Source organism: Larus michahellis, chromosome 10 (assembly GCF_964199755.1).
Source record: "Larus michahellis chromosome 10, bLarMic1.1, whole genome shotgun sequence".
Classification (NCBI taxonomy): Eukaryota; Metazoa; Chordata; class Aves; order Charadriiformes; family Laridae; genus Larus; species Larus michahellis.
This window is the reverse complement of record NC_133905.1, coordinates 5812064-5835524: the sequence shown is the minus strand read 5'-3', so window position 1 is coordinate 5835524 and position 23461 is coordinate 5812064. Positions and strand designations below refer to the sequence as shown.

Genomic DNA, 23461 nt, shown 5'->3' with positions numbered 1-23461 from the left:
CCGGAAGGGGTGCTCGGCCTAGGCCCGGCCCGGCCCGGCCCCGCGGCGCCGCCCGCCCGCGGCACCCGCTGCCCCCTCGGCCTCCCTCCGGCCTCTCGCCGCCTCCTCAGCGCCCCGGTGCCGCCCCCTGCCTTGTTCCCGTGATCCCGCCCGCTTCATCTCAGCGCCCCGGTGATCCCACCCCCCGGTTTCCCCTCAGCGCCCCGGTGATCCCCCTCACGGTTCCCCTCAGCGCCCCGCTGACCCCCCCCGGTTCATCTCAGCGCCCCGCTGATCCCCCCCGGTTCCCCGTAGTCCCCTGGTCCTCTCCCTTTCCTCTCATCTTCCCCTGTCCCCGGTCCCACCATAGCCTCCCGGTTCCCCCAAATCGCCCCGTGCCCCCCTCTGTTCCCCCGTAGGCCCCCGTGTCCCCCCTCGGCTCCCCCGGTGCTCCCCCGGTGCCCGATCCCCACCACCATGAGTGAACTGAAGGACTGCCCGCTTCAGTTCCACGACTTCAAGTCGGTGGACCACGTGAAGGTGTGCCCCCGGTACACGGCCGTGCTGGCCCGCTCGGAGGATGACGGCATCGGCATTGAGGAGCTGGACACGCTGCAGCTGGAGCTGGAGACGCTGCTCTCCTCCGCCAGCCGCCGTCTCCGCGTCCTGGAGGCCGAGACACAGGTGTCAGGACCGCAGCCGTAGGGTGGCTCCCTGTCCCGCTCCTTCCCGCCAAGGGGCTGCCACGGGTCCGTCCCTGCCCAGTGCCGGCTGCGGGATACAATGAGGCATCGCTCTCTTCCAGATCCTGACGGACTGGCAGGACAAGAAGGGTGACCGGCGGTTCCTGAAGCTGAGCAAGGACCACGATGTGGGCACCTCTGTCAAACATGGGAAGCCCAAGAAGCAGAAGCTGGAGGGCAAAGGGAGCCACGGGACTGGGCCTGGCCCTGGCCGGCCCAAGTCCAAGAACCTGCAGCCCAAGATACAAGAATACGAGTTCCAGGATGATCCCATTGATGTGCCTCGCATTCCCAAAAACGATGCTCCAAACAGGTGCGTGGGTGTTGGGGGAGCGTTTGGACCGTCAGTCTCTTTCCTTGCAGCACCCAGTGTCAGGGCTGCCTCTATCCCAAGGGAAGAGGTGCTCCAGGGGGATGGGGGGAGCATGTCGGGTCCCGCAGGCTCCCCTGCGGCTCTCCCTCACAGTTCATCCATCCTCACAGGTTCTGGGCATCGGTGGAGCCGTACTGTGCCGATCTCACCAACGAGGAGGTCAGAGTCCTGGAGGAGCTACTTAAGCCACCAGAGGATGAGGCTGAGCATTACAAGGTGAAAAACTCCAGAGCCCACCCAGAGCCCCCCTTGCTCCATCCCCTACTCTCTCTCCCCGATTCCTCCCAGCCTTCAGCTGCTCCACCCCTCCCGTGCCTCACAGCGAGCATTTCCTCCCCGGGGATGATGCCGGGTGGGAGACGGGAGGCGAGGCAGGGGGTTCCAGGAGCTGTGCCAAGCCCTGCTCCCGCAGATCCCGCCGCTGGGGAAACATTACTCCCAGCGCTGGGCTCAGGAGGACCTGCTGGAGGAGCAGAAGGACGGAGCCCGGGCGGCAGCTGCTGCTGACAAGAAGAAAGGCGTCCTGGGGCCGCTGACCGAGTTAGACACCAAAGGTGCCTCCATCCCCACCCGTCCCTGCCCGGTGTGAAGCGGCTGCGAGCACCCACACCCTGTGGAGCCGGGCCCGGCCCCGTACCCCTGGGGCAGAGGCTGCCCTGCCCCGCTGCTCACCTCTGCATATTTGCGGTTGTTTTTTCCCCCTTCCCACTTCCTCTCAGACGTTGATGCCCTGCTGAAGAAATCGGAGGCCCAGCACGAGCAGCCGGAGGATGGCTGTCCCTTCGGGCCCCTGACGCAGCGTCTCCTGCAGGCTCTCGTGGAGGTGAGTGGGCTCCGTGGGGCTGTGCTGTGGCCTGGCCCCGTGGGGCAGCACCGCCACGGCCTGGCGCAGTGACCCTTCCCTCATCGCTAGGAGAATATCATCTCCCCCGTTGAGGACTCCCCTATCCCTGAGATCGCCGGCAAGGACTCGGGAGCTGATGGTGCTGGCACATCTCCCCGCAGCCAGAACAAGCCCTTCAGGTGAGCGGATGAGGTGGCCCCGGAGCTTGGTGCTGCCTGTGGGGACACTGAACACGTTGGTGGCTTCCTTGCCCCAGCGAGTCGGGGGCAGCAAAGGGTGCGTGGTGGGCAGCAGCTGCTCTCTGCGCCGGCAGCGTCCCCCACACCAAGTCACTGGAGGGGCGGATCAAGGAGGAGCTGGTGGCCCAGGGCCTGCTGGAGTCGGAGGACCGGCCAGCCGAGGACTCGGAGGACGAGGTGCTGGCCGAGCTGCGCAAGAGGCAGGCGGAGCTGAAGGCCCTCAGCGCGCATAACCGCGCCAAGAAGCACGAGCTGCTGCGGTGAGCACAGGCAGGGACGGGCATGGGTAGGCAGCTGTCTGGCAGGGACTGACATCCCCGTCTCTGTGTGTCCCCCCCAGGCTGGCCAAGGAGGAGCTGCACCGGCAGGAGCTGCGTCAGCGTGTCCGCATGGCCGACAACGAGGTGATGGACGCCTTCCGCAAGATCATGGCCGCCCGGCAGAAGAAGCGGACGCCCACCAAGAAGGAGAAGGACCAGGCCTGGAAGACCCTGAAGGAGCGGGAGAGCATCCTCAAGCTGCTGGATGGGTAGCGGGGGCTGAGGACCGCCCCCCTCTGCCACAGATCTCAGCAGCCAGGGGTGGTGGCTGTGACCCTGTCACCCGCAGGGTGGTGGCATGCCCGTGCCCTGCCTGCGTGGGACAGAGGGGGCGCAGCCCCCTGCATGCCCAGGGCCTGCTCAGCCTCCCCACCCGGGTGACAGTCCCAGCTGCTGTCCCCTCCACGGACGCAGCTGTCACCGACCCAAGCTGGGGACCGCATGGAGGTGCCGGGGTCCTTCCTGGGAACATCCCCCCACCCCCGTGGTCAGTGGCTTCCGCTCCCATTTCGTCGTTGTCCCCCCGCCGTGCTCCCCCTGTTATTTTGGGAGGGTGACATCAGCCAGGCCACTGCGGGGGGGGGGCGGATGTGGTGGCTGCTGCGGTGCGGCTCCCACGGTCCTCTGTCCCCTCCCCACGGCCCCGGAGGGGGGGAATCCTGGCTCGCACGGGGCTGGGTGGGGGTGGGCAGAGCCGGGGGGACGCGGCTGGGCTTTCCATGTACCGGTGTTTTCTGCTGCCGTGCATGGGCAATAAAGACAGCCCGGTACAGGCGGTGGTGTGGTGGCCTCGGGGACACCATGGGGGCTGGCAGGGGGGCTGGCAGCCGTGGGGCAGGGTGTGGGGTGGGTCCTGGGGTGGGGGGAGCTGGGAGGGGGGGAATCCCTGGGCTGGGGGAGGAGTGGAAGCTGCCAGGGCTGGGGCTGCCCTGCAGGGGTGCCCCACTTGTGTCTACCCAAGGGACCTGATTGTGTCTACCCAAGGGACCCGCTGGTGTCCCCGCAAGGGACCTGCTGGTGTCTACCCAAGGGACCCACTCATGTGCCCAAGGGACCAACTGGTGTCTGCCCAAGGGACCCACTCGTGTCTGCCCAAGCCACCCACTCATGTCGTCAAGGGATGCAGTTGTGTCTACCCAAGGATTCCATTCATGTCCCCAGGCAACCCACTGGTGTTTGCTCAAGGGACCCATTCGTATCCCCAAGGGACCCACTCGTGTTCCCAAGGGACCTACTTGCGTCTACTCAAGGAATCCACTCGTATTCACCCGACGGACCCACTCGTGTCTGCCCAAGGGACGCACTCATGTCCCCAAGGAACCCACTGTTGTCCCCCCAAGGGACCCACTCATGTCCCCAATGGACGCACTTGTGTCTACCCAAGGGATCCACTCGTGTCCCCAAGGAACCCACTGGTGTCTGTCCAATGCACCCACTCCTGTCCCCAAGAGACACACTGGTGTCTGCCCAAGGGACCTATGCGTGTCCCCAAGGAATGCACTTGTGTCTACCCAAGGAATCCCCTCGTGTCCCCAGGGAACCCACTTGCATCTATTCAAGGAATCCACTCGTGTCCACCCAAGGGACCCACGCGTGTCCCCAAGGGATGCTCTTGTGCCTACCCAAGGAATCCACGCGTGTCCCCAGGGAACCCACTGGTGTCCGCCCCAGGGACCCACTCGCATCCCCCCCCCGCCGCCCCACGCGCGTCCCCCACGCGCGTCCCCCTCGCTCACGCGTGTCGCGCGTCCCGTCCGTCCCCCCCCCTTCCCATCGGCGGCGGCGGGCGCGCGCGGCCCTGCCCCTCCCCGTGACGTCAGGGCCGTCCGGCGGCGCCGCCGCCGCCGCGCCGGGAGGAGTCGCCGCCGCTCCGCGCGCGGGGCCCCGGGGCCGCCGCCGCGTTCTCGGTAAGGGCGGGGACGGGGGCGGGATGCCCACGCGCGGCGACGGGTGACATCCCCCCCCCCCCCCCCCCCCAAAAAAAAAACCACCCCCCGCCGCCACACACCGGGGCTCGGTCCAGGCTTGCACCCACTCGGGGTGCCCAGCCCCGCTCCCCACGCGTGTCCCGCCCGGTGTGGCGGTGGCAGCTGGGACCGCGGGTGGGGACGGCCACGTACCCACGCGTGGCTTCTGCCCCTCCCGTTGCCAGCCCGCCCCGCGCCCGCCCTATGGGCGGGCGCGGGGCGGGCTGGCAACGGGAGGGGCCCACTGTGTGTCGTCCCCCCCCCCGCCGTGGGACACCCCACGCCGAGATTCCTGCGTGGGAGGGGTCCGTAGCAAAGCCACAGAGCTTGTCCCCATCACCCCATGATGACAACCATCGACCCTCGGGCACCCCGTGTCCCGGTGTCCCCTCGCCCCACGGCATTCTGTGTCGTCGTGTCCCCCCCCGCCCCGCCTTTCAGAGCACGCTGACCGCCCTTGTCCCCACTCGTGTCACAGGTGGGAGTGGGTGGCCCCACGGGGCACCATGCCGCTGGGGCGGGATGGGCCCAGCTGGAAGAAGAGGACAGAGGACATTCGGCGCATCTACGACTTCCGAGAGGTCCTGGGCACGTGAGTGGCAGGCAGGATGGGGTCGGTGGAGGTGGCGGGGGGGGGGGGGTGTGTGTGTGTCACACCGGTGACAATCCACCGGTGGTGCCGGATCCGGTGTCCCCTCCGGCTTTGCCAAACCCGCCGCGTGGAACCGCACCAGCTCAAATATTAGCACAAGGCAGGGACCGCCGCTCACGTGGCATACAATGGCCCGTTATCGGGTGCCTGCCACCTGCCTCCGGTGCTGGCCGCTCCCCCGTGCCACTGTGCCGGACGCTGTACGGAGGGTGCCCGTCAGTGGTCCCCCGGCCGGCAGAGGGGTGCCCGGCGGTGCCCGAAGCTCCGTAAGGCTCTTAGGCTGGATTAGCAGGTTAATTACGGCAAGGCTTAGGGCCTGGTGGGGCGCAAGCACGCTGCTCGCCACCTGCCCCACCTGGGTGACGCCACAGGGGCTGCCGAAACCCACCCGGGGTCTCATCCCTGGCATGGCTCGTCCTGGGCTGCTGGCAGCACCACGGTGTTATCCCACCTGATAAGGGGACGGTGCAGCCGTGCCGGGAGATGCCTGGCACCCCGTCCCCAGCAGGGCCCGTGTCCGGCTCCCGCTTGCTTTTCTCCTATAAATAGCTGGGATTTCTGCCCGTCGCCATGGCAATCATGGCGCAGCATCGGCGGCTCCAGCCGGCAGCACCCCCTGCCCATCTCACCCCTTGCCCCCTCACCCCCCCCCAACCCAGGGGGGCCTTCTCCGAGGTGGTCCTGGCGGAGGAGAAGGCGACGCAGAAGCTGGTGGCCATCAAGTGCATCGCCAAGAAGGCGCTGGAGGGGAAGGAGACCGGCATCGAGAACGAGATCGCCGTCCTCCATAAGTAGGGGCTCTCCCTGTGTGAGGGTGGGGGTCCCGCTCTGCGCCCGCACCCCCCCCTGCCCCCCCCCTCCGCCGACACCCGGCACAGCTTCCCGCTGCCCAGCACCCATCACCGGGTGTTATCGGCAGCGCCCGAAATAGCCGGCAGCGCGTGACGCCCCACAGGGCTGAGCCTGGCTGCTCCCTGTCCGGTGGAGGCTGGGGTGGGGGGGGCCAACCAGGAGCCCCCCTCACCTTCCCCCCGACGCTTCCCAACGCCCCCAGGATCAAGCACCCCAACATCGTGGCCTTGGATGACATCTACGAGAGCAGCACCCACCTCTACCTCATCATGCAGCTGTGAGTGACGTCAGGGGGCCCGGGGGGGTCCAGGGGGGCCGTGCTGACCAGCGCTGCCCGACCCCGCAGGGTCTCAGGGGGGGAGCTCTTCGACCGCATCGTGGAGAAGGGTTTCTACACCGAGCGAGACGCCAGCGCCCTGATCCGGCAGATCCTCGACGCCGTCAAGTACCTGCATGACATGGGCATCGTCCACCGTGACCTCAAGGTGAGCGGGGAGGGGATGGGGACACAAAGCCCCCCATCATGGTGGTGGGGACGGACGACACCCTGGCGACACCCCTCCTTGACTCCCCCTCCCTCCCCGCAGCCCGAGAACCTGCTCTATTACAGCCTGGACGAGGACTCCAAGATCATGATCAGCGACTTCGGGCTGTCGAAGATCGAGGGCTGCGGCAGCGTCATGTCCACAGCCTGCGGCACCCCTGGCTACGTGGGTGAGCGCCTGCCAGGGACTGCCACCACCCCGGCTGCAGGGTCGGGGTTCTCCCCCGGGGTTGGGGTCTCCCCTCACCCCTGCCATCCCCCCCAGCTCCCGAGGTGCTGGCGCAGAAGCCCTACAGCAAGGCAGTGGATTGCTGGTCCATCGGGGTCATCGCCTACATCCTGTACGTACCCCCCCTCCCACCCTCCTCCCTTCCGCGGGGACTCATCCCCCAGGGACCACCCGGGGCCAGCATCCCCCTCCCCGCCACCCCCCCAGGCTCTGCGGTTACCCCCCTTTCTATGACGAGAACGACGCCAAGCTCTTCGAGCAGATCCTGCGGGCCGAGTACGAGTTCGACTCGCCCTACTGGGACGACATCTCGGACTCGGGTGAGCCGGGACCACTGGGGTGGTGGGGGCTGGGACGCCAGTGCAGCGTCGCGGTGGCCAGGGCAGGGGACAGTGGGTGCAGGCGCTCACAGCTGCTCCATACCCCATCCCAGCCAAGGACTTCATCCAGCACCTGATGGAGAAGGACCCCAGCAAGCGCTTCACCTGCGAGCAAGCCCTGCAGCATCCCTGGTAAGGGGGGGCCTGCCAACATCTCCCTCCACCGGCTCACCCCACAGCAGCTGTGGGGCAGGGGGACCCCTACTGACCCTCCTCCCATTCCAGGATCGCTGGGGACACAGCCCTGGACAAGAACATCCACCAGTCAGTGAGCGAGCAGATCAAGAAGAACTTTGCCAAGAGCAAGTGGAAGGTGAGTACGGGGTGGTGGGGGTATGTGGGGAGTGTTGGGGGGGTGCAGGGGGTCCCCCCAGGCACCCTGTGCCGGGTGACGGATGCTGTGGGGTCAGCAGCAAGCCTTCAACGCCACGGCGGTGGTGAGACACATGCGAAAGCTGCAGCTGGGAACCAGCCAGGAGGGCCCTGGGCAGACGACTCCCACCAGCCCTGGCGAGCGGCTGCGGGGGGGCAGCAGCAACGGTGAGCCCCCACTCAGCCCCCATCCTGCACCCCCCGGGGCTGCCACCAGGCTCTCACCCCGCTCCTCCTCGCAGGGTCAGACTGTGGGCGCCTGCCTGCCAGCAGAGCTCAGCGCCTCCCGCCAGACTGAGCACGGCCCCCACGGCTGCATCACGGCGGGGGGGCTGGGAAGGAGGGTCCAGCCCTCCTGTGGGCACAGCATGGGGTGGGGGGGGGGCTGCAGTACTGGAGCAGGGGGCACCCTGCCCTGCTCGCCCTGTCTCCCAGCCCCCGGTGTGTGGGGCTGCCCCCCGCCACAGGCTCGCAGCAGAGCTCTGCATCGGGGCAAGGGCAGCCCCCAAAAGCGCCTCCCTCCCTCTCCCCCCTCCCCCCGGCTCGGGGCTGCGTCCCGGGCCTCCTCCGTCCCTCCCTTCCCCCCACGCCTGCCTCGGCACTGCCCCACACCCCCCAGCATGTTCAAGGAGAATTTTCCAAATGGATGTTTCTATTTTATTGCTTGTAATAAAGGCAAGAGGCCAACACCGCTTGGCTTGGCTCTGCCCTGGGAGGGGCCAGACACAGCCCTTAACCCCCCCCAGCCTCACCGCCCTGGGCAGCAGCTCGCCCCAAGAACACAGTGGGCAGGGAACAGGCAGCTGCCCGCACCCCTGCACATTCCAGGCTGGGAGCAGGTGCAGTGATCCCCACCTCAGCTGCTGACCCGGGGGGCTCTGCCCCTTCTGGGGTGTCCTTAGGGGGGACAGCGTCCGCGATTGTCCCTTCCTCGGCTCCTCCTGGCCTGGTCCCGGCTGCCAGCCAGCTCCTGGCCCTTGCGGAGGTCGGCGCAGAAGAGGACCTGGCATGGGGAGAGGTGATGGGGTGGGCACGGCACAGCCGGGATGGAGGGCAAGGGCTGAGCCCTGGGGTGCCTGGTAGGGGGATACTCACCGCCTGCGCCCATCCAGCGCGGGGGCCCCACAGCCCACGGAAGAAGTCACCTGTGGAGAGAGGGTGAGCGCCAGCACTGAGGGGACCATCCCCATCCCCATCCCCATCTGTCCCACATCAGGGCCCAGCCCTGCCCTCACCGATCTCCTGGTGGGCCCGGGGGGTCAGGCTCCTGCCACCCAGCACCGCACCGTACCGCTGCTGCGCGATGCGCCAGACGTGGGTGTCCACTGGTACTGCCTCCGCCTTGTCCAGGGCCATCAGGCAGACGCAGTCAGCGACCTGCCACCGGGCAGCACCGTCAGCCCTCGCTGCCGGTGCTACTCCCCATCCCCCCTGGTCCCATGACCCACCTTGGTGCCCACGCCGGGCAGGGCACACAGCTCCCTCCTGGCCTCAGCGTATGGCACAGTGCGCAGCCGGCGCAGCCCCTCAGCGCCGAGCCCCTCGACAATGGCCCGTGCAGTCCCGCTGACAAACTTGGCCCGGTACCCGAAGCCCAGCGCCCGCAGCCGGGCCTCGGTGTCAGCGCCTGTCAGGGGACAGCGGGGGGACGTAGGTGGTCACAGACGAGGCCACAGCAGGGTGGAAACGGTAGCATCAGGGCAATGGTGGACCTGCGAGTGCTGAGAGGGAGGGGAAGGCATGGATGGGCCGGGCGTCAAGGCAGCAGAGGTGGCGGCCGAAGGCTTGGCAGAGGCGCTCGATCATGGCAGTGATGCGGGAGATATGGTTGTTGGAGGTGCAGATGAAGGAGAGGAGGCACTCGACGGGGTCCTGCCGCAGCACCCGCACGCCTGCCGGCAGGATGCAGTGAGGGGACGCCAGGCGGGTGCTGTGGCCATCCCCCGTGGCCCCAGAGGGCCACCTCACCTGGGAAGTCGTTGGCCACCTTGCGGAAGAGGGGGTCGGCCGCCCCCCAGGCACGGTACAGGGCCGGCAGCCCCACATCCAGCTGGAAGTAGTCGCGGAGGATCTGGTCCGTCTCGGCCCCGTCCGGACGCCCGTCCTGCTCCTCGCCGTACACCGTGTACCACAGCCGGTCCTGCTCCTGCCTCAGCGTCCAGACGCGCTCCCCCAGCACACCCGTCCAGGCCCCGGGGCTGCTCTCCCACCACCTGCCGCACACCGGGAGGTCGGGGCCGGCCCTGACCCCGGCCGGGCCGGGCCATGGAGGGGACCGGGACACACACACACACCCCCGGGGCGGGCTCACCGGAACGTCTGCCCCGACGACAGCACCAGGTCCAGGCGCAGCTCGGCCGGCGGACAGGGCAGGGAGCGCCAGAGGGACGGGCAGGCGGAGGGACCGTCCCGCAGCTTCATGGAGACCGCAGCCCCGCGGCGGGGTCGGGCACGGCCGCCCCCTCAGCCCCCCTCCGCCATGACACCCGGCTCCCGCACCATAGAGCTCCGCGCCGCGCAGGGCAGAGCGCCCGCCCCCTCCCCGCCGCGCGACGGCGACGCTCTGCCCCAACTTCCGTCCGCCGCCCGGAAGCGCGGCCCGGCGCCGCCCGCACGTGTCCGCAGCGGAGGGAGTTTTTTATTTTCTAAGAATCAATAGATTTTTGGTTTTGTTTGTTTGTTGTTTTTTTTTTTTTCTCCTTCCTTCAAAATAAATACAAACAACGTCCGAGCGCGGGGGCCGGCCGGCCGGGGGCTGGGCGGGCAGCGCGGGGGGTGGGGGGGGGGTTACCCCGGGGAGCGGGCACCGGGAGGGTGAGACCGCCGACCCCCGCCCCCCCGGCCTCCCGGTGCCCCCCATGCCCCGGTGGGTGCAGACCAGCTGCACAGGGATGGGGGGGGGCGGTTCCCCGAGCCCCGTTTGCCCTGAGATTCGGCGAGGGAGCGGCCGGCGGCGGGGTGGGGGGCGCGGGGCCGGGGGGGGCCGTCTCAGTCGCTCTCGCTGGAGTCGCTGCTCTGCTCGCCCTGCACCTTGTTGCGGTGCTGCATGGCGCGGTGGTAGGCGATCTGCACCGACTTGCGGATGTTGGACTTGCGGCCCTCCAGCATCTTCTCCTTGTCCAGGTCTTGGTTCACCCCCAGAGGCACCAGCTTCGTCCGGGGTAACCACTGCCTGCGGGGAGAGGGGGGCCACCTCGTTTGAGGGTTACAATCGTCTCCGGACAACCCCCCCTCCCCTTCCCCGCCGCGAAGCCCCCAGCACCCCGACCTTACCAAGTGCGCTTGTTGTCAAAGAAAAGGACAAGGTAGAGGTGCTCGCGTGCTTCCTGAGTCATCTGCTCCCCCAGCTTCAGCACCTCCAAGGGGGGCACTGGGATGGGGACGCCGTGGTGGAACATGCCTTCTCGTGGCATCTTGGGGTCGATGATCTGCCGGAGGAGCAGGAGAGGGAGCTGAGAGGGGAAGGGGGACCCCGAGTGCCACTCTGCGTGAGGGGGATGTGGGTTTCGGAAGTCCTGTCAGAGCACGTGGCCAGTGGTACTCACCAGCGCCGGGTAGGAGGGGTACCCCCGGCACTTGGCCCACACCAGGTCCAAGGCATCCAGGGAGGAATCCTCATCCTCGGAGAGCCACCCTGTGCCGCGCCCCATGCCTTTGCGCACCACTGTGCCGGAGGAGAGGGGAGAGGGGAGTCAGCTGTGGCCCCCCCAGGTGACAGTGCCAGCCAGGCTCACGGCTGCACAGCCCGGGTACTTACTGCCATGCCCCACGCTGCGCCCTGTGCCCACGGAGTAGGACTCGTTCTCCGTCCCCGACGTGTCCTCACTGCTGTCCTCCGGGAAGTTCACTCGGGAGAAGGAGGGCTTCCCTCTGCCCTGCTTGGAAGGCGTTGTGCTGCGGAGAGAGAAAGCAGAGCTGTCAGTAGGAACCACGTTAAGCTTCCTGAAACCATTTTCAAGAAGACCAGCCTGGCGGGACACCAGGGCTCGTGGGCTCCAACTGGCCTTGGCACTGGGAAGCACTCAGCAGAGGTACCAGGAAGAAAGGTGGGATGGTGCTTCTGCTGGGGCACCGGCTGGACCCTCACCCAGTTTCAGCTGGGAGGACACAGAAGAAGTCGTGCACTGCTCCAAATCAGAGCTGCAGGGAGGAACCTGCTGGAGCTGGCTGCTGGAAAAGGCCACAGCAGCCGCTGTGCCAGAAGGCAATTCCCCGGTTGATGCTTCCTACTATCCCTTCCCTGCACACTCACACCTTTAGGTTTTACATTAAGCGAAGGCACAAACCCCACAGCTTTCTAGGGTTTAGCTAACAGTAGCCAGGCTGCAGGAGGGTGAATGAGATAGGTACTGTCAAACATGCTCCTTGCCCAGAAGAGAGCCACCCACTGCCACCCCGGGCAGCACCAGCGCCATCAGAGCTGGGCCAGGTACAGTACCTGGTACGGTCCGAGGCGGCGCTGCTGCTGCTGCTGCTGCTGGACTCCGAGTCGGAGCTGCTCCGGGGAAGATTGCAGTCGTTGCGGTACACCAGGAAGCTCTTCTTCACTGGCTGGTTCCCGCTGCTGAAACCGTTGGCTGGCAGGTCTGCAAAACACCCCACCAGAAGAGCGTTACAACCACAGGGGACCCCACCACGTGCTCCTGGCAGGGCCGTGGCTGCCCGGCTGCGCAGGGGGAGCTGCTGCACCCACCCATGGGAGCGTCTTCGGTGGACTTATCGCTGTCACTGTCCGAGCTGGAGCTGGGGCGCGGGCTTCGCCCTCGCTTCCTCTGCCGCTGGGAGGACCCCATTATCGGGAGCTGGGGGGGCCCGATGGGGCTGTTCCCGTGCCCAGGAGTGATCTGGCTGTCTCGATTCTTTGGGGGGCGTCCTGGACGTTTTGGAGGGCCTGCAGTTTTAGGGTTCTTCTTGGAGAAGAGCACTGAGGTCCTCCTGCCAACTTCATGTGCTGGGGTGGAAGAAGAATTGGGACCCAGACCTGGAAGAGAGAGGATGCATCAGCTGCAGCCCATGGGACCTGGGAGCAGTGGCAGCAAGGATTCATTTCTTGGAAACGTTATCTTGGAAGATCCTCCATCCTGAGCTTTGCCATGCCTGCGCCCTCAGGGTCAAACTATCCAGTCTGCTCACAGTAACAGCTAGACAGGGACATCAAAGAACACTCCACCACCCAGGGATGCCCTCCTTTCCCCCAGGCAGCAACTTCACAGAAGCAGAAGTCAAAAATAGGAAGCAAGCAGGAATAAACCTTTCCCATGACACGCAGCAGCTGAGAAGCTCCACTGCACCCTTGAAAGACAAAGGCCCTGAAATGCTCCCTGCTTACAGAAGAGCCTGCTTTTCCCAGTGCTTAGTGGGGCAGGACTGGGATGCAGAGGTGGCAAACCCCCAGTGACACCTGTCAGATCTGCCTGGAGCTTTGGCTGTGCTCCCCACGGAGCCCAGCGCAGCATCTCTGTCCAGGAGAGCAGGGAGCTGGCAGCTGGCCCATGTTCAGCTCCCAGCCCCAGGAGGGCGTCTGGAGCTCGGCAGTCAGTACCGCTGCAACTGCCTCCTGTGCTCCCACACAGGAAGGGACGCTGAAGGCAGCCTGCTCCGTAATGCCCCTAGAGCAACTGAGCAGCGTGGCAGAGCTGGCAGGACACAATCCATCTCACGCCCCACATCACACAGCTGGGACTCTCAGTCTCAGTCTCTGGAGTGACATCCAGTTCCTCAGCCGCGTGGGAGGTGAGCTCACCGGGTGAGCGCTGGCCACACCTGCGAACACCAGCAACCTGCTGACCCTCCCCCGAGGCAAATGCACATCAGGCTGTGGCTGTTCCTGACGCAGGAGGTGGCCTCCTTTGGCTGCCAAACCCCCCTGCTTGGCAAGCACAGCTCACTACAAACTACCCAGCAGAGTACTGTCCTCAGGCGGGCACGCCAGGAGGGAGCCCGGGGAGGCACAGACAGTGTACTCCACACCCACCCCTACAGGAAGCACTACGGGAAATGAGGGACCCCTGCAGGAGAATAGGAGATAGGGGACTGTCCCCCGAGAGGCCACCTGCCCTGCTCCTAAGGAGGAGTGAAGAGCGAGGCTGTGTGGGGAGCTGCCCACGCGGCCCTCCTGCCTCAGCAGGCAGCTGGCAGGGCGGCCTCTCCCCCAGCCAAGCCTATCCAGAGGCAGTTCTCCACCGCTCCCCAAAACTGGAAGTATTGTGAAGGGACCAGTACCTTTGCCAGTTTCCTGGCTGCTGCTCTCTTCTGCAGCGCTGTCTGTCTGCAGGTCCTTCTCGCAGGGGTTGTGCGACTGCAGGACTCCCCTGGCAGAGGAACTGTGCCGCTCCAGCCCATCTCGGCCCAGGTCCCGTGGGTGAGCGAGTTTCCGCCGTAGGACTGTGATCTCCTTCTTGATCATCTTAGCCCGGCGGGACCGTCCTATGCTCTGTTTGCCAGCGTTGACCTCATCCAGCCGCTCTAGCAGGATCTTCAGCTGCTCCTCCAAGGGCAGGTGCTTCTGATTCTCCGAGAGCAAGAGCCGCACATCTTCTGGGGGAGCAAAGAGGAACAGATGGATGAAAGAAATCAGGAACTTTTTGAAGCTCCTCAATGTGAAAGGGCATGGGGCAATCCAGGGTCCCCGCAGGAGGGAAGTAGCTGAAATGGTACCAAACACCTGTGAATATGGCAAGTTACCCTAAAAGACCTGGAGAAGGAGCCCTGTGGGAAGCAAGCCAGTTGGGTGTGCTGGGGAAGGCAGGCTGATCAGCAGCTTGGAGAATACCAGGGGTTCCCATCAGCTGGGGCAAGAAGACAGCGGGAAAAAGAAAGGGGGTTGTAACAGGAAAAACCCTTGACACTGGCCAGGGAGGCCACGTCCCAGGCAGCCCCCTGCTCTGACCAAGAGGATGAGGGACTGGCAGGACATGCAGACAAGCCACTGCCTATAACCAACCTAATGGGGCTGATGGGTACCTGGCAAGCAAAGCCCCCACCTCTCCAGGGAATGGCCAGACACAGATCGGGTGTCCGACTGAACCTCCTGTGGGAGGCAGCTCCAACAGACCCCCAGGTGTCCCGACTCTGCCCAGGTTTTACCTCCGAGTAGCCCTTGTACCCCGGGACAGGGGATGAGTACCCACCGTCCTCGATGTCTTGGACCTGAGCTTCTTCCACCGTTACGCAATGGGGGAAGTGCATGCCTGTCTCAAAGTCAATGCCCATCTTCTCCGCCTGCCGGCGAGCCTGCCGGAGGACAGCGCCTCCCTGCTCCCGCAGACGGATGGCTGCCCGGTAGAAGATTGTGTCTTTGGCATTGTATTTCAAACAGTTGTTGATAATAAGGTTGAAATCCTCCTCAAAGTCGTCGAAATTCAGATAGCGATAGGCTTCCAGGTTTTGCTTCATTGTCTGAAAATCCATCGGCTTCTTGATGTGATCCAGGTAGTCTGGGACCTGAATGAGGAAAAAGCCAGAGCTAAGAGCCCGGGAGCCATCAGTTAGCATTACCTGCTCCAAGAAAACAGTCGTTAAGAGGAATCAGGTATCGCTCCCTGTGTTCTGCCCAAATGCACATCGGGGAATGCCGTCTGCTTTTGCAGCTTGAGGAACAGTAACGCCTCCGGACTAGGGAGCCCATGTGCTGTACTCAACATGTTAGAGCAGATACGCACTCTGAAGCGTTTTTAAGGCTCCAGCGCACATGTCAGCATCCTGTCCTCTCCTCCTGTCTGCAGGCAGCTGGGATCCAGAACACTATATGGCATTCCCCGGGGGAGGAAGCTGCAAACGCAGACCCTGGGGGTGAGGGTAAGTGCGGACAGGTAAAACAGAACCGTCCAGGTGGCAGCAATGGCTGCAGGAGGGACTGCGCAGTCTTCCTCTCCAAACTGCTGAAACACTTCTGTGCTGACCTGCTGCCAGAGCCGTGCAGAGTCAGCACAGCCTTTTCCCACCTCCCCAGCTGGGGACTCATAATGGTCTCAGGAATCATTTCCCTTGCCCCCAGCAGTGACAGTCTCGGATCAAACCCACTTCCGTGCTGCGCTCAGTCTGTCACCTAGCAGAGGCTTTCATGAGAGGACAGGTAAGAGGGTGCCGCCTGCCAAGGGCTGGCATTCTGCCTTTCCCAGCAGGAATCCCCAACCGCTCACAGACACTGGGGAGTCACCAGCAACATGCGCAGAGGAAGGGCTGAGTGCTGTGCTCCCGGCTGGCACCAGCTCAGCTGTTCTGTATTCAGCTCACCCAGGAGGGGCATCACTGCACACCCACCTTGGGTGAGTGGTGCTGGGATGCGCGAGCCAGCACCAGGCTGCCCAGGGGAGCTTCTGGACCAGGGAGCGCCCTGGGCAGCCCTTGGCATGAGCAAGGGACAAGTTTGAGTCAAGTAGAAATCTGGGGGAGGGGGTTCTTACTTCGTAGATTTCTGTTACCTCAGACAGAGGGACCGGCTCGCTGAAGATGTTGCCCGTGTCTTTCTCCTGCAGCTGCTCGAGCGTCTTGCGGAGGAGGATGAGGAAGGGGGTCAGCTGCATTTCCAGTGCCACCTGCTGCACTTTGATCTGAAACAGAGGAACAGAGCAGGGCTGAGCCCCCTGTCCAGCAGCCAGGCAGCGGGGACAGACCCCATGGAGCAGCAGTGCAGTCCTGCGGGACAGTGACACCTCTCTTTGCGCAAGGGGCAGGGACTGCACCTCACCCCCATCTCTGGGGACCGGAGGTGTCGCATCAGCTCCAGCACCTGCGCGTCCCACCTCAGCCTTGCAGAGCAGCCACCTTTGCTCAGAGCCGCTGGGGCAGGGCGCAGCACGGCCGAGGGGACCCCGGCACATGCCCTACAGCACTCTAGAGAGCCCATGCTCATGCCCACCCCAGCAGCTCCCCACGGAGGGGCAAACGATCGTTACCGTCTCTCTCTTGAGCTTCTCCCGCTTGCGTATCAGCTCCACCAGCAAGCGTGCACGCTCTAGGTCATGGCGGAGGCGCTGCCATGACTTCAGCTGCTCCTTCAGGGCCCAGTTCTTATCCTCAGTGTCTCTCTGCAGGAACATCAGAGACCATGAGCTGACAGGAGATGTGTTCCCATCTACACCTTCCTGACCGTGTGCTGGGGCTCTTCCCCGGTGCAAAGGTCCCAGTTCCCTTGTTATAACCTAGGTGGGTGACTCAGAAACAGTCCCACCTCTGGCCAGAGCTGAATACCTGCTCCTTAGTCACCAGGAGGTGGACATCCTAGGCCTCTGAAAATACTCTTTCTAACATGACCACCTGCCTGCAGTTGCCCAAGAGCACAGATCAACAACACCAGGGTCTGTGCTACTGCTCAGAGCTCTGGCAAAGGGCAACAGGGCAAAAAGGGAACACGGCTCTGGTTGCTTTCACTTCTGGAGCACCAAAAGAAGCTGACTTTTATTCTGCCATAGCCAAAGATGAGCAGAAGCAGTCTCAACTCTTCTCCAGCAAATTAAAATGAGAGGGGGAAAAGGCAAGAGAAACCTCTGACTGGTCACAGTCTTTAAAGGGCTCAGAAAGAAAGATTTAGAGATCAGACAGGGAGCCAAAAGAAAAATCTTCCTCTCTGGCACCAGAGACTTCACATCTGTGAAGTACTGACTAAGGGCTGAGGCAGACAGTGGGCTGGAAGCATCACCCACAGGGAGCGCTCCTGGAGCGGTTTCAGAAACTGGAAGCAAAGTCTTGGTTCCTTCCAGACTGTTTCTGGAGATCTCCGTCCACCTCTCTCTGCACTTGCTGACACAGCAGCCTCAGACTAGAGACATTTCTGACAAGTCTGCCATTGCCACCGGCTAAACGCAGGCATGAGGAAGAAGCTAACTTCTGCGTGGCAGCGTGAGACGGCAGGATTCCCTTCCTGTGGCAGGCTGCCAAGAGCGTCGCCACCTGGTAAATCTCTGAACACCAAGAGCGGCGGAGAAGGTGAAGCAGCAAAAGCAGCTGGGGCTGCCCTTTCCTCACCCAGGAGCTTGTACCCCTGGCCCCCCTTCTGTGCCTGCAGGCACCGCATGCAGCAAAGGCTTTGAGCCCACAGCTCCGAAGGCGCAGGAAGCACACACGTGCACACCCGGGATGCCCTGCAGCACCCCAACAAGCAGCCCTTACCTGGTCGCAGTTTCTTTGTGACTGCAAGTGTGTCTGAAGGCGGCGGAGCAGAGGGACACCATTGCGGGACTGTCTCTTCAGAGTCCAGTAGCTGTGCAGCCTCTGCATGAACTGGCTCTTCCTCTGGATGGTTAAACGGTTTGTGATCTTACTGAGCCTGAAGAAGGGAGACAAACCACAGACCCCATCAATAATGTGAGCCTCGCTGCTGCAGGGGAAGCCCTGGCTGGGGGGACGTAGCAGCAAGGCCACCTGAGAGCAGCTGAGCAGCTCCTTGGGTGGAGAACACCCTTCCCCATGACAAGAATTTCTGTAAGACCAAGTCACACAGGGCAGCAGCACCCCTGAGACAGCTGCAACAGAGGACGCCTGGAACCATCCAGCCTGGCCTCTCCAAAACAGACTTTTCCCTTCTACCTTCTGCCAAATTTCAGGCAAAATCCTGGGGGAGGCTGTGCCAGGATAGGGTACAACACAGCTGCATCAGGGGTTAGACCTTTAACAGCTCCCACAGTCCCCAAGACTGCGAGCACTTGGCACTGCTATCCTAAACCCATTATTTACCCGTCTGAGGGCCACCCATGGTGACAAAGGCCCTGGCCAAACACTACCAGACAAACCTCGAGCCCCAAGGAGCCCCTAACTCAACCAAACCTGTCAAAGCTTGATGAGAGAACGGGAGGCATGAGCACAACAGAGCTCCTACATGAGCTAATGAAGGACTACCTGAAACAGCCCAAAACACCACAGAAGGCATTCTCCTACTCTCTACAACATCAGGAAGCCTGGAGGGGCCGGGACAGGCTCATTCAGCAAGGCCAGAAAGAGATGCCCTGCTAGCAGTGAGCCAAAGGGACAAACCCCCAGCATTTCCAGGTTTCTCAGGGACAGCTCTTCGCAGGGGATGACCCGACCTGCATCAGCCTCAGCTGAAGAGGCTGGAGAGAGCAGCCTCGTGTGCCATCAGCAGCCAAGCAGAGCTCCCACAGGAAGACATTTGGCATTCTGGCAACAGCCCTTGAAGAATAATTAATCCCAACAGGAAGGCCTGGGGAGAGGTTAACAGCTTCTAGCTCAGTGTGGGTTTCACTGCAAGCACAACGATAGCAGCAAGAGCCTACAAACTGCCTGCCAACGCGTCTGCACATGAGAAAAGAGGCTCCAGCTACAGAGCAAGCCCCGAGTGAGCAATAACATAAGGTTGGGACACAAACAGACTGTGGCAAAAAGCCAGTAACCGTGTAGCAGAGACCTGCCTCCACAAGTCACCATAATGCTGCCCAGAGAGCAAAACCCACGGCTTCTGCGTGGTCCCCTCCGACCGCACAGGAGCCTCGATGGTCTCAAGGGTCTGCAGGGAAGTAGCAGTCCCACGTCCCTGCACCGTCACAGCCATGTTTGACAGCAGGGACAGTGCTGGGGCCTCACAGGGTTACACTCCCGGCACAGCTCCTGCTGCGGGTAGGAGGAGAGCTCAGCAGCTCAGGCGTGGTGGCTGACAACCACAAAGGCAAAACGCAGGTTGGGCACGAAAGCATTTGACCATGCAATGCCTACTGCGGGGCGACGGCAAGATCCAAAACCATCCTAAGGTGCTTCTATGTGCTTTTACATGCTGCCGAGGGCACCCAGAGTTATAAACCACACTGACAAATTTTGGCAAGGCTGTTAAATGCTCTTGTTTTGGGACTTGCACACCAGCCCAATGATCGGACCAAAGAAAGACACATAGTGATTAGACCTGTAACCAACAAGTGTTTGCACCTTCCCGTAAGCCCTCAGAATTGGGACAACCCCTGGTGAGGCCTCGAGTATCTTCCTGACAGCCTCTACGCTACCCTCGTGCTGTGAAGCCAACCTCATGACAGTCATGTCCCTTGGCAGGCAGAAGTCCTGGTCCTCTCCAGCCATCCCTTTCAGGCAGCTGTGCAGAGGCTTCCTGTGCATCGCTGCTGCCTGGCCCAGCTCCGACAGGCAGCACCGAGGCAGAGCTGCTGCCTGCGACTAGCACAAAACACTGGGGAAGCCCAGCAAGGGGTAAGCGGTTGCTGGGATGGATGATCTGTGCTCAGCAGGGCACAGGGATCCCGATACGAGACCTCTCTGCTCCAGAGTCAAAACAACCCCCGGGGTTAGCCCATTTCCCAGGCTTGAATCGCTCCCCACACCTCCCTATTTTTCCCAGCACAGCCCCAGGATCAAAAAAACCTCAGCAGAAAGGAGAGCAGCCCTCCCCCCTCCCCAGTTTACTCTGGCGCCTGAGGTCAGCACAACAGGAAAGGAGCACTGGGAACCCCCAGCTGCTTCCTGACGCGTCCAGCCAAGTTCGTTCTCTGCCGTTACACTAACAGCAGCTATTTCCTGCCCCGCTGAGAGCCCAGACACCTTTGCGGGGCAGTGCATCGCCCTGCCTCTCTGCAGGACTCCCAGAGGAAACCACCAACAGCCCTCTGCGAGAACAAAGCGAGAAGTACCTGTGCGAAAAGCTAAGGAGAGGAACAAGATAACACCTGCACAGAAAGCGGGACACAAGGCATAGAGAAAGGGAGAAGTTTCTCCACAGCCGAGTGAGGGTGGCGGGCCTTACCTGTGTGGGGGGATGCAGGGCACAGAAACCACGGGTGCCGCAGCTCGTTTCTCCGCTAGGATCTTCCGTGCCTTCTTCATCTTGATCCTAGACTTGGCCTTTGCTTTTTTCACTTTCTCGGAGCTCCAGCCCTTCCCTTCCTCCTCCTCCTCCTCATCCTCCTCTTCCCCCTCACTGTGGGAAAGAGCGGGAAGCCTGCGCACGGAGCCCGGCGGCGTGTGGATGTCACAGTAGGCAGTTTTGCGCACGCTAAAGGAGGTACCGTTGGCCCCCGTCTCCCGGACGGGCTCCATCTTCATGTATAGCCCTGCCTGCTGGGCGCAGGTGACGTGGAAGGCAGTGTAGCAGTTGGCTTTGTGACACTGGATGCAAGCCCCAGAGCCGCGCTGCTTGCAAATGTAACAGGTCAGCTTCCAGCGGGCGGGCGGGATGTGCTCGATGCTGTCGATGGGCTCCAGGAAGACGGTGTTGGCAAAGCACACCTCCGGGATCCAGAGGGCACAGACCACGTGTGCCCAGCGCCCATCGTCCGTCTGCTTGAAGGCCCCCCCCTTGTTTGGGCAGAGGGCACAGTCCACGGCTCGCGAAGGTGACTGCAGGCACCGTCTGCAGAGCCACTGTCCCTCCGGGATGTAGGGCACCCCGTAGCACTCCTGATGCACAGCCAGGTTGCACATGTCGCAGAAGAGGATGACGTTGCTGTTCTGGCACTCCCCATCGTTGCAGATGCAACAGACGGCATCCTCGTCCACCAAGGCATTTGGATCCCCCTTGTTGTGGCTCTCGAAGTAGGACTCCTTCTCCAGCCGGTCCATCAGGTACTCAAAGATCTCCTGGGGGATGGGGCTCACACCTTCGGTCTTCCGCCGCTCATTCATGATGTCCAGCCAGATGTAATCTTCCTCGTCCATGTCGTACTCCACCTCCTCATCCAGCTCCTCTGCTGACTTCTCGATGTACCTGGAAGGACAGCGCAGGAGGGTGAGGGCACAGCCAGCGGGGGCTTGGAGCTCCTGAACTCTAACTCCCGCAGGCCAAGGCTGAGGGAACATTTAAATGCTGCATGCAAGCTCTAAGTCAAATTAAAAAAAAAAAACAGGTACAAGGCAGGAACATGCAGGAGCGGGAGGTGCTGCTACACCCTGAGCAGCGCAGTGGTGCAACAGCACATCGGGCACAACACAGACAAAATAACACTCATCTAACAGGCAAGACCTTGGAGACTCATCAGCGCAAGATGGGAGCATGCGTGAGCCACCAAGCAGGTGCCAGACGCTCTGGAGACAGCGGCCTCATGCCCAAGACTCAACAGTAACTGGCCATGGAGGCACCAAGTTTCGTTAATGATGGCGAATGCGGCTGCGCCCTCTTCTCTTTCACTCCCAGTTGTGGGCGAGGGGATGTTATTTAGAGAGGAAAGACCTGGAACCCCGAGGCTACTGCTCCAGTGACTGACAACAACCACCCCCCACCATCGCAGCAAGCGACATCGCAGACACCTCAGGGGGACACTTCTTTTGCAACACACCCCAACACAAAATAACATCATTATCCCATCCCTGGAATGCGGTGCCAGTTTCTCAGGGCATGTGGCAACTAGGACAGCAGGAGTGGCCACACAAGCCTTACTTTGGTTCAGTATTAACTGCCTGCTTGAGGTATTACTTTGGGCCACTGCACTTGCCAAATCACACATGGGAAAACCGTACGACAACCAAGACACATTAAGCCCGCAAATAGTTACATCTTTATGGGTATACCTTGGTGCTGGGGGGCTCTAGAGCTATCCCAGCACACCTCTGAAGAGCGATGGGGAAGGCAGGACACATTCGTTTTTTGTTATAACTGTACCTGCCGTCCCAGCAAGGAAAGAGTGAGGCGATCTAACTGCCAGCAATGACCTAAGCAGTGACAGGCGTTCTGAAAGCGCAAGGACCCCTCAAAACTGGGGCCCAACGCCAGACAGAGCTCCGAGAGCCTGAAGCCACGGGATGGCCAGATCCACAGGACCCAGGAGAGGCAGTCGGAGGCCATTTCCAGAAGCCACGGACAAGCCACCTGCACAGTGCAGGGCCAATTCCACCTCCAGACCCAGGGCATGAGCTAGAGCCGCCTGGGAGCTTCCTCGCGCCGCGGCCACGGACAATACCTGTAATACGAGGTGGGGCGAGGTGGGGCATCGGGGGTGTCCTGCTCCAGCTCCCGGTACACCACCTCGGGCAGCTTGGGAGTGGTGCCGGCTGAGGCGTTGTGGTGATGGTGGTTGGAGTCCTTGCGCTTCTCCTTGTTCTTGTGCTTGCCAGATTTAGGCGGGACGCTCTGGGTCTCCGTGTTCTCCTTATTGCTGCCGTTCTCGGGCACCTCCTCGGGCACCTCCTCGTCCTCGGACACCACGTCGAGGTTATCGAAGATGCTGATGCGATGGACGCGGCCGTGCAGGTCGACCTCCACCATCCGCTGGGCCTGGGCATAGGTCATCACCTCTCGGCCCGGCGACTGGGAGGTCTCGGAGGGGCTGGGCGACTGCTTGTTGGCGGCGCGGGCCTGCCGCCCCTTCTTCTTGTGCTTGCGCAGGGGGGTGTGCTGGGGCGGGGGGGGGTTGTCGTGGTCATAGTGGTAGAGGTGGTACTCGATCCCGCTGTAGCTCTTGTAGATCTTGCGGCAGGTGCCCACCGGGCACTCATAGGGGGGTTTGGTGGCCCGCAGGTTGTGGCAGAAGGTCTTCACGTCGAAGTCTACGCCCATGGCGGGGCTGAGGGGGTGGCCGAGGTTGGGGGGGGGGTAAGGCCAGGCCAGGCCGGACCCCCCGCCCCGCCGCCCCCTCCCCAGGCCCCGGCGGCGGCCTCCCGCCCTCCCTTCCCTCCCTCCTTCCCTCCCTCCGGCCGCGCTCACCGGCCCCGGGGCTGCGCTCAACGGGCGGGCGCGGGAGGCGGCTCCATGGGCGGCGGCGGCGGCGGGCCCGGGCCGGGCCGCAACAATGGAGGCTGCGGCGGCGCCTGGCGCGGGGCGGCCGCTGGGTAAAAGCGCCGCGCCGCCCTTAGCAACCGCACTTTCGGCACGGCCGGGGCGGGCGGGGAGGGGGAGCGAGGCGAGGGGGAGAAATGATGGCGGGGGGGGGGACGGCGGAGGGCGGCGGAAGAAGCGGGGAGGCCCCGGGAAGGGCCGGCGGGGGCCGGGCCGCGCCGCTCCGGTTGAGGCGAATCTGCCGCCGCGAATCACAGTCCCCGCCCGGCAGCCCCGCCCCGCTGCGCCCCCCCCACCGGAGGTGTC

At 63.2% G+C, this 23461-nt stretch overlaps 4 protein-coding genes across 9 annotated transcripts; 2 read left to right on the top strand and 2 right to left on the bottom strand.

The window, feature by feature from the left end:
• On the top strand, nt 1–3273 carry TADA3 (transcriptional adaptor 3). The gene is made up of 8 exons (XM_074602470.1): nt 1–663; nt 785–1035; nt 1206–1311; nt 1508–1649; nt 1815–1918; nt 2009–2118; nt 2253–2438; nt 2519–3273. Exons 1-8 carry the CDS (start codon nt 457–459, stop codon nt 2709–2711), a joined length of 1299 nt encoding a protein of 432 aa, XP_074458571.1. The 5' UTR covers nt 1–456; the 3' UTR covers nt 2712–3273.
• A 1031-nt stretch (nt 3274–4304) lies between these two features.
• CAMK1 (calcium/calmodulin dependent protein kinase I) lies at nt 4305–8185 on the top strand. 2 transcript variants are annotated; one of them, XM_074602879.1, is made up of 12 exons: nt 4305–4405; nt 4944–5057; nt 5777–5908; nt 6172–6246; nt 6316–6454; nt 6557–6683; nt 6779–6854; nt 6950–7062; nt 7176–7254; nt 7348–7435; nt 7536–7662; nt 7737–8185. In XM_074602879.1, the coding sequence occupies exons 2-12, from the start codon at nt 4972–4974 to the stop codon at nt 7790–7792; spliced, it is 1098 nt and encodes a 365-aa protein (XP_074458980.1). In that variant the 5' UTR covers nt 4305–4405; nt 4944–4971; the 3' UTR covers nt 7793–8185. The 2 variants fall into 2 exon arrangements, with proteins under 2 accessions (XP_074458980.1, XP_074458979.1); XM_074602878.1 differs by having other exon boundaries at nt 7533–7662.
• OGG1 (8-oxoguanine DNA glycosylase) lies at nt 8129–10038 on the bottom strand. Of its 2 annotated transcripts, XM_074602880.1 has the most exons (7): nt 9806–10038; nt 9463–9707; nt 9207–9386; nt 8943–9121; nt 8730–8871; nt 8590–8639; nt 8129–8497 (listed from the first exon to the last, which is right to left on the bottom strand). In XM_074602880.1, the coding sequence occupies exons 1-7, from the start codon at nt 9913–9915 to the stop codon at nt 8393–8395; spliced, it is 1011 nt and encodes a 336-aa protein (XP_074458981.1). In that variant the 5' UTR covers nt 9916–10038; the 3' UTR covers nt 8129–8392. The 2 variants fall into 2 exon arrangements, with proteins under 2 accessions (XP_074458981.1, XP_074458982.1); XM_074602881.1 differs by lacking the exon at nt 8730–8871.
• Nucleotides 10039–10198: 160 nt separating this feature from the next.
• BRPF1 (bromodomain and PHD finger containing 1) lies at nt 10199–23201 on the bottom strand. Of its 4 annotated transcripts, none has more exons than XM_074602867.1 (14): nt 23084–23201; nt 22341–22943; nt 20192–21151; nt 17605–17761; nt 16392–16523; nt 15900–16046; nt 14625–14937; nt 13717–14031; nt 12188–12475; nt 11933–12080; nt 11252–11388; nt 11040–11158; nt 10768–10922; nt 10199–10666 (listed from the first exon to the last, which is right to left on the bottom strand). In XM_074602867.1, exons 2-14 carry the CDS (start codon nt 22934–22936, stop codon nt 10483–10485), a joined length of 3651 nt encoding a protein of 1216 aa, XP_074458968.1. In that variant the 5' UTR covers nt 22937–22943; nt 23084–23201; the 3' UTR covers nt 10199–10482. The 4 variants fall into 4 exon arrangements, with proteins under 4 accessions (XP_074458968.1, XP_074458969.1, XP_074458970.1 ...); XM_074602868.1 differs by having other exon boundaries at nt 13717–14028; XM_074602869.1 differs by having other exon boundaries at nt 15918–16046.
• Between the last annotated feature and the right edge of the window lie 260 nt (nt 23202–23461).

What these genes read in the sequence shown, in the direction of transcription:
- CAMK1 (XM_074602878.1), top strand. Translation starts at nt 4,972, where the DNA reads ATGCCGCTGGGGCGGGATGGGCCCAGCTGGAAGAAGAGGACAGAGGAC. An exon ending in CGGCACCCCTGGCTACGTGG is followed by an intron (nt 6,684 to 6,778) that starts GTGAGCGCCTGC and finishes CATCCCCCCCAG; the next exon opens with CTCCCGAGGTGCTGGCGCAG. An exon ending in CAAGCCCTGCAGCATCCCTG is followed by an intron (nt 7,255 to 7,347) that starts GTAAGGGGGGGC and finishes CTCCCATTCCAG; the next exon opens with GATCGCTGGGGACACAGCCC.
- TADA3 (XM_074602470.1), top strand. Translation starts at nt 457, where the DNA reads ATGAGTGAACTGAAGGACTGCCCGCTTCAGTTCCACGACTTCAAGTCG. An exon ending in ATGAGGCTGAGCATTACAAG is followed by an intron (nt 1,312 to 1,507) that starts GTGAAAAACTCC and finishes CTGCTCCCGCAG; the next exon opens with ATCCCGCCGCTGGGGAAACA. An exon ending in GACCGAGTTAGACACCAAAG is followed by an intron (nt 1,650 to 1,814) that starts GTGCCTCCATCC and finishes ACTTCCTCTCAG; the next exon opens with ACGTTGATGCCCTGCTGAAG.
- OGG1 (XM_074602881.1), bottom strand. Translation starts at nt 9,915, where the DNA reads ATGAAGCTGCGGGACGGTCCCTCCGCCTGCCCGTCCCTCTGGCGCTCC. An exon ending in GGTGGCCAACGACTTCCCAG is followed by an intron (nt 9,387 to 9,462) that starts GTGAGGTGGCCC and finishes TCCTGCCGGCAG; the next exon opens with GCGTGCGGGTGCTGCGGCAG. An exon ending in CTCCCTCTCAGCACTCGCAG is followed by an intron (nt 9,122 to 9,206) that starts GTCCACCATTGC and finishes GTCCCCTGACAG; the next exon opens with GCGCTGACACCGAGGCCCGG.
- BRPF1 (XM_074602867.1), bottom strand. Translation starts at nt 22,936, where the DNA reads ATGGGCGTAGACTTCGACGTGAAGACCTTCTGCCACAACCTGCGGGCC. An exon ending in CACCGAAGACGCTCCCATGG is followed by an intron (nt 12,081 to 12,187) that starts GTGGGTGCAGCA and finishes GGTGTTTTGCAG; the next exon opens with ACCTGCCAGCCAACGGTTTC. An exon ending in GCCGCCTCGGACCGTACCAG is followed by an intron (nt 11,389 to 11,932) that starts GTACTGTACCTG and finishes CTCTCTCCGCAG; the next exon opens with CACAACGCCTTCCAAGCAGG.